Here is a 7,924-nt window from a genome sequence, read left to right on the forward strand (position 1 = left end):
AGAACGCTGTCTTGGAGCGGGTGGGATGGGAGAGGGAGAGGAGCAGGCCCACCAAGGCGGGCACTGACTGTAGCTGAGTCTGGGGTAGTGAGAAGATGAAACTCACATGACTTGATTCTCTGGCCTTGCACAGAGGGAAAGAACAGAGATGGAAAAACACAGAGCTCATGGGTGGGAGGAATGACCTCCTGCCTATGTACGTGCTCATGGTGCTACTGAAAGGAACCCAGGCCTCCAAACCAGAAGCAGATCCTGCCTTCGACGTCTTTGTCATCTTAGGAAATGGATTTAGCTCCTCAACTTTCTATAAGGAGGGCTTCGTAGGGATAACAGGAGATTTTCGCTAATTATTACTGAACCCTTGTAAAGTTCATTAATTCTATTATCTCACTTAATCCATGCAACAGACCTGTGATGTTCCGAGTATTATTTGACAGGTGAAAAAACTAAGGTGCAGAGAGGTTGGGTAACTTGCCCAAGGTCACACAGCTAGCCCCCCTCTGAACCATCCACTGCAATTTAGAAACTGTAAACCTCCCTTCCAAGGATGGTAGGAGAATCAGTTTGTGCAGAGAAAGGCAGGACCAGGATCACAGGTCCCAGGCAGGCTGGGCAGTCTGACTCTTGCTTGTCAGGCTGCCCCTAGTGGCTGAAGGGCCACCAGCTGACAGAGCCAAGACACTGTCAGATCTCTTGTCCTTTGAGACCACAGGGAAGGGGGCATGGAAAATAGCTCAGAGGCCAGAAGAAGAAATTGGTTCCTGATGCATGTTCCTGATGACAGGACTCATTACTCTGACAGCCTGTTTTCATAAAATGTCAATGACACTGTTTGCTTAAAAAAGGACTGGCTACTGATGGGAACAGGGTGCACAGCCAGGGATGCTGGGGGACAGCGAGGGAAGAGACACTTCCCAGAGAGGCTCCTGACAAAGCCCTTTCAGACAGCGCTCCCAGAGTTATCTCCCCACAGTACAAACCACACCCCAGCACTCCCGGCCTCCAGAACCAGCAATGGCTCCCCATTACCTCCAAAGTGAAGTCCCAACCCACAGTTCAGAGTCACCCGTGATCACCTCCAAACTGCTTCCTGACCTCACATCCCTCTGTTTCCTTCTGTGGGTCGCGGGCGCCTGCTGGTACCCACCAGACACATCCAGGTGCATTTATATCCCTCCCTTTCCCCACTTCTGTGTTAGGCACATCTGGAAACTTGGAGTCAGGCGCCCCACGGATGTATCCTGGTGATACTCGACCAGGTGTGGTGGATGGACAGTAAGCCCCTTCCGTGTGGGAGGAAAGGGGCCGGAAATTTCATTCGATGAAATTTAGAAAGACCAACAGACAGAAAATTCACTTGTTTCTCAAATAGCCCTCACCAGACAGTTTACACTTCTGGAGATGTGACAGTCAATGAACGCGGATCCATCACCTATTTTTGGTTTGTTTTGTTTGTTTGTTTTTAATTTTTTGCCACACTGTGAGGCTTGCGGTATGTTAGTTCCCCCACCAGGGATCGAACCCGTGCCCCCTGGTATGGAAGCGTGGAGTCCTAACCGCTGGACCACCAGGGAAGTCCCCATCACCTATTTTTGGTTCAGACCCTCTGATGAGTTCCAGGTGAGCTGGGGCTCAGTCACATGCAGAGGGACGGGTTTCACTTTGGTGAAGGACTCACACCCGTCATTCCTGTGGGCATAACTGAACCCAAAAATCCAGCACGTGCTAAGGAACATCGTCGTCAGGCAGCCGGGAGCAGTTAACCAAACACGTTCCTCACCTGACACGAGCTCAACCACGACTGTGCTTAGGGACCACACTCAGTACGCGGACATATTTGGTCATTTGGTTTTCTTTCCCCAATTGCCACCATTTTAATTTCTATTTCCTCTTCATATACAAGAGTATATTAAGTATGCAGTTAAAGTATGTGAAGAATTCTAAGTGTTTAGGTTCTGAATATATGCCTATTCATCTTTACATAGCAAAACAATAAATGTCTCTATTTGGGCTGACACATAATTTTGTGCTTAGTAAGACAGAGTGTTCATCTCAAGCCAGGGCTCAGCAAACATTTTCTGTAGAGGGCCAGGTGATCTATCTCTCAGGTGTTGTGGACCAAGAGCTGGAGTTGATGATATCACGTAGGTACTTTATGTAACAAGAGAGAAAATAAATATCCACAATTTTTTTTTGAAATTCAAAATACAGTAGTATAATTAAGACAGGTTTTTGTAATACAGGCCGTATTAGCTAGCTCGGGCTGCCATAACAGAATATCACAGGCCAGGTGGCTTAAACAACAGAAATGTATTTTTTTTCCCAGTTCTGGAGACTGGAAGTCCAAGATCAAGGTGCTGGCAGGGTTGCGTTCTGGGGAGACCCCTCTGTCTAGCTTGCAGAGGGCTACCTTCTCACTGTATCCTCACATGGCCTCCCCTCTGTGTACACCCAGAGAGAGAAAGAGACAGCCATCCATCTCTGGTCTCTCTTCTTATAAGGACACCAGTCCTATTTGATTAGGGCCCCACCCTAAGGACCTCATTTAAACTCAGTTAACTCCTTAAAGGCCCCATCTCCAAATACAGTCACATTGCGGGTCAGGGCTTCAACATGTTAACTGGGGGAGGGGCACCATTCAGTCCAAAACCCCGGTCTACTATGAGAAAAATGGAATTCTTTTTGGGGAGAAAACATTTCACTAAATTAGAGTTCATATGTAAAACCCATTCAACGCCGGTGGGTCCTACAAGAACAGGCAGACGCCGGGTTTGGCCGTAGTTTGCTGACTCTGACGGAAAGGCCGCACGGTGGAGCAGAAAGAACCTTGGCTTTGGGGTCAGGCTTGGCCTGTGTTCAAATCCCAGCTTTGCCTCTTGTCAGCTATTGCTACTCAGCCATCACTGAATCTCTGTGAACCTGGGTTTGGCCATGTCTGGGGGGAAATATAGGTCTCCTTAAAAGGGAGATAAGTCTAGAAGGGAAAGTAACTCTCTCGGGTTTCCGTAAGGGTGTCAGTCAGGAGGGACAGCACCTGAGTTGGACACACAACTGCCCCAGGGCGATGACAGCCAGCATCATCCTCATCACCTGAGTTCTGAGGAGCAGGTGAGACTCCAAAATGACTGGAAAGATGTTACAGATCGAGGATGTCGTCTGGATAGGACGTGATGAGAACGGCCGTTTAGCTCTGTGGTCTTCCTCCCAATGCAGTCACGATAATAACATCAGGCAAATCCCAGCTGAGGGACAGTCTACCAGATATCTGACTGGTACTCCTCCAAGGTTATTAAAAACAAGGGAAGTCTGAGAAACTGTCACAGCCCAGAGGAGCCTAAGGAGACGTGATCGCTAACTGTAATGTGGGATCCTGGATCCAATCCTACAAGAGGAAAAGGACAGTAGGTAGAATCTAAGCACACCTGGATGAAGTTTGGACTTTAGTTGATAATAACATATCAATACTGGTTAATTGATTGTGACAAGGACACCATATTAATGTAAGATGCTAAGAACAGAGGAAAGCGGGTGCGGGGTATACGAGAATTCTCTGTACTATCGCCACAATTTTTCTGTAAGTCGAAAACTGTTCTAAAATTTTAAGTTTATTAAAAATTAATCCTACATAGGTAAAAGATCCATTCAAAGTGCAAGGTGGACCAGTGAGTTTTAATGTAACCGGGATGGAAGGTTGGTTGATATGGTTCCAGACTCCACATTAACTAACTTTTGAGAAACTAACACTTGTCTAATTTTGATGTAATAGCAAAGAAAAATATTCCACAGTTATCTAGAAAGTCTATTTAAAATGCCTGCCTCCCTTTTTCAATTATCTAATCAGTGTAAGGTCAGATTTTTTTCATATATTTCAAAGAAAACCACATAATGCAAATGATGAAAAGCTAAAACAGTTATAAGAATTGAGAAATCCTCTACTGAGCCAGTCCTTAGAGATTTGCAAAAATGTAAACAATGCCACACTCTGACTCAATTTTTCTGTTTTGGAAAATATAGTTATTTTTAATTACAAATATTTATGTTAACATGCTGTTGGTTTACTATTTTTTAATGAATTAATAGTTACTTAATTTTTTTCCTCAGTTCTAATTTCTTGTATGGTAAATATCAATAGCTATTACCCACATGAACAAAAACTCTTTGGGGTTCTCAAAAATTTTTAAGAGTCTAAAGGGTCTTGAGAACAAAAAGTGTGAGAATGACTGTGGTAAACAAATATTGGGTTGGCCAAAAAGTTCATTCAGGCTTTTCCATAAGATCTTACAGAAAAAGCCAAATGAACTTCATGGCCAAACCGGTACTTTATTGAGTCCTCACAACTACCTACTAGGTAGGCAGTATTATTATTATCCCACTTTGCAGATGAGAAAACTGAGGAACAGAGAGGTATAGTAACTTGCTCAGGGTCACCCAGGAAGTAAAGAGACTGGAGTCGAAACTCGAACCCAGGTCACGATGCACTCCTGACTACCTTGTGTCCTTCGGGTCCTCCCCCACCCCTCCAGGTCTGTGAGCTCTGCAAGGGGGTGGCCCCCGCCGACAGCCCTGTGGTCTACTCGGACAGGGCAGGCTACAGCAAGCAGTGGCATCCTGCCTGCTTCGTGTGCACCAAGTGCTCCGAGCCGCTGGTGGACCTCATCTACTTCTGGAAGGACGGGGCGCCCTGGTGTGGCCGTCATTACTGCGAGAGCCTGCGGCCCCGGTGCTCCGGCTGCGACGAGGTGAGGACCAGTGGGGGGGGCACCCCCAGACTGCAGGAGGGGACCCAGAGGCCCAGGGGAGTGTGGCTTCGTGATGATGTGATCCACAGATAGGAAAACTGAGGCTCAGATCCCCCTTCACACTCTCAGCCTCTGTTTTCCCATCTGCAAAGTGGGGCAGAAATTAGTTCCCACCCCCGGGCCTGTTGGGATGGGTCAGACACAGAGGACCTGTCAAGTCTCATCCTTGGCACAAGGCTTGGCACTAAGTAAGGGCTCAGAAGAACATTATGGGGTGCCGCCAGGAGGTAGATGGCCCACATTCAAACCTGGCTCTGCATCTGTGAGGCATGTGGGTCCCTAACTCCTGTGCCTCAGTTTTATAACTTACCAAATGGGAGGGTAACAGTGCCCATCCCACCGAATTGCTGTGAGGATAAATGAGATCATGCCTGAGAATGCTTGGCACGGGGCCCGAGTAACTAACAAGTGGAAGCTGCTGTGAGTCTTAGGATAATGTAATACAAGATGATAAAATAAAATCATGTCGCATTAACATAACACAATCCGACAGTTAGAGATGCTGTGAAAGGGGTTCAGCTCTCCAACATGGGTTTAGACTAGAGAAACTCTAAGGTGTATGAATAGTGACAATAATGGCTATGACAATTATAACTACTGCTTGCATGCCTTTGGTGACGAGAAACTCACTACCTTCATCTTTGGCACATACGAGGGTTAGAAATGTCTTCCTCACTTTAAGCCAATATCTGCCTCCTCCCACCTTTCACGTGTTGGTCTCCATGTGAAGTTAAGAGCCTGTAATCCTCCTACCTCACAACTGTGTGAGCAAGGATGTTACAGAAGGAAAAGGGCTGTCAGCGGGCCTGGTCCCACCCACCTCATTTCTGTGAGGACAACACGATGCTCGCGGTAACAACACCTCATCCTAATGTGCTACAGTCGTTGTATGTGATGTACCGTTTACATGTCACAACAGTCTTTCAGGGAGAGAGAATCCTTATCTCCATTTGACATCTGAGAAAAGTGCAGCTCAGAGAGGTCAGTGATAATCACACAGCATTGACTTTGTCTCTGTTACCATTCCGAGTACTCCATCTGTAGCAACACATGCAGCACTCATAAAACCCCATGGGATGGGTAGTATTTATATCCCCATCCTACAGATGTGGAAACTGAGGCACAGGGAGGTTGAGTAATTTGCCCAAAGTCATGCAGCTGGTATTTAAGTGAAAACACACACCTGGTCCCTGTTTGACCCCAAAATCAGAAAAGCACATTTACCCAGCACGCTGCTCTGCTCTCTGGTTCCTCACCAGATTGTATAGATGTTCCAAAGTGTTACTTTATTCCAAGCCCAAGTGACTCTGGGTGTTCTTGCTCTTCAAGACTGGCCATTGGTCGCTCAGCTACCGTTAGGCCATCTTCACTGGGGTATGTAATTCCGTCTCAGAGGACAACCGGGCTTTGGATTTGGCCCAGACAGCATCATAGATGCCAGATACGTAAAACCTGTCAACAGCGGAGGATTTTTTTTTTTTTTTTTTTGATCCCAGAAGCTAAGATGCAACCATGACCTTCGCCAAATACTGTACTTACTGTCTTAGATTTATGTCAGATTTCTCCACTGAGGCACTGAAAGGTCAAAACAAGAATGGGGGACGAGGGACCACCATCTTACGGCTTGTCTCCCATGCCCTGTCTACTAGGGACAAAACCTGAGCTGTACGATTCTTCTGCTCCCCTCCCCAGATAATATTCTCAGAGGACTTCCAGCGCGTGGAAGACCTGGCCTGGCACCGAAAGCACTTCGTCTGCGAGGGCTGCGAGCAGCAGCTGGGTGGCCGGGCGTACATCATCACCAAGGGTCAGCTCCTGTGCCCAACGTGCAGCAAGTCCAAACGCTCCTGAAGGGCTGTCCACCCACGGCTGGAATCCACAGGATCCCACCGAGAAGTAGAGCCAAGTGTGCCAAGGCCATCCTAAGGGTCTGGCGAGACAGCCAACAAGCGACAAAAACAGTGATCTTTTTTCAGTGGATATATATATATATATACACACACACATATTCTAGATCGGGTGGGGAGGGATCTTTGAGGGTCAATAGTTTCAAAGCCGGAGACGTTCTGAGAAGTCTTAGGATGCGGTTATTTTGTTTTTGTTGCTGTTGTTGTTTCCCAGCTACCCACGAAACACATCCTGCCCGGATGTGGGGCTCTCTAGGAGGAGTTTCCCAGAATGCAACTCTGAGTGATCAAATCACGTAGCTGGAGGATATGCGTGCTTTCTCGTGAACCTGGGGGCTCCTCCAGGAGCCGCCTGGGATCCCAACGCTCGTTTGTTGCCTCCCTTTCAAATGGAATTTGAATTTTAAATAAAAAAAATGTTGGCATGATAAATATATCAATAAAAGTTTTACGAAGTTCGCACATGCCCTGATCTCATTATTTACACCTGGCAGTCATTTCACGGCATCTGTTTTGCCCCAAGATCCTGAGTGCTGGTGCTAGCGGAAGGCACTGGAAATGCCGGTGTGCCTCTTCATCAATTGTGTCTCATCAGACTCCTTTGGGGACTGAAGGTCCTCGGGGCAGAACTCCCATCCCCCCAGTTCCGGGTACCCCGAGAGCACTGATGGAAACAAGCGTGTCGTGTTTCATGGGACACCTAAAAGCAGCCTCTTGAAAACTGGGGAGCAGCAACTCAGGTGTTCTCCAAGCCCCGGCAGGTGATGAGTGAGCCCCTCTGGGTGTAAGACCAGGCAGGGGACTCAGAGCAGCCAAACAGGGCCACCTAAGCGCAGCCAACGGGTGCCACATGGGACACGGTGACCAGTGCAGGCCAACCTGAAGACATGTGGATTTTATGAGAAATCTCTCCCTTTTTTAAACATTGCCAACAGAACACTGAATGAGCCGAACGGAATAGCTCTTTGGGTGAGACTGTCTCTCTTTTATGGCCTCTCTGTGCATTTACAGTCTCCAAATTCATTTCCTCCGCACAATTTCAGAAAAAAGACCTTTCTTTTTCTACTGGGGATATAAGGGTGAAAAAGACCTGAGGCTTAGGAGCTCAAAGTCTCATCACCACGGCCTCTCTTTCCTTTTTTTTTTTTTTTTTTTTTAGTCACGCCATGAGTTCCCTGACCAGGGATCGAACCCGCGCCCTCCGCACTGGAAGCGCGG

At 47.3% G+C, this 7,924-nt stretch overlaps 1 protein-coding gene across 1 annotated transcript in view; it reads left to right on the forward strand.

Moving 5' to 3' along the window:
- LMCD1 (LIM and cysteine rich domains 1) overlaps window positions 1-7,168 on the forward strand; it is a 58,190-nt gene extending 51,022 nt beyond the window's left edge. The window contains exons 5-6 of the mRNA XM_061197174.1: window positions 4,524-4,739; window positions 6,492-7,168. Coding sequence (XP_061053157.1) covers window positions 4,524-4,739; window positions 6,492-6,650 — 375 coding nt within the window. The 3' untranslated portion in view covers window positions 6,651-7,168. The remainder of the gene's footprint in view (window positions 1-4,523; window positions 4,740-6,491) is intronic.
- The last annotated feature ends 756 nt before the right edge of the window (window positions 7,169-7,924 follow it).

Source organism: Eubalaena glacialis, chromosome 7 (assembly GCF_028564815.1).
Source record: "Eubalaena glacialis isolate mEubGla1 chromosome 7, mEubGla1.1.hap2.+ XY, whole genome shotgun sequence".
Classification (NCBI taxonomy): domain Eukaryota; kingdom Metazoa; phylum Chordata; class Mammalia; order Artiodactyla; family Balaenidae; genus Eubalaena; species Eubalaena glacialis.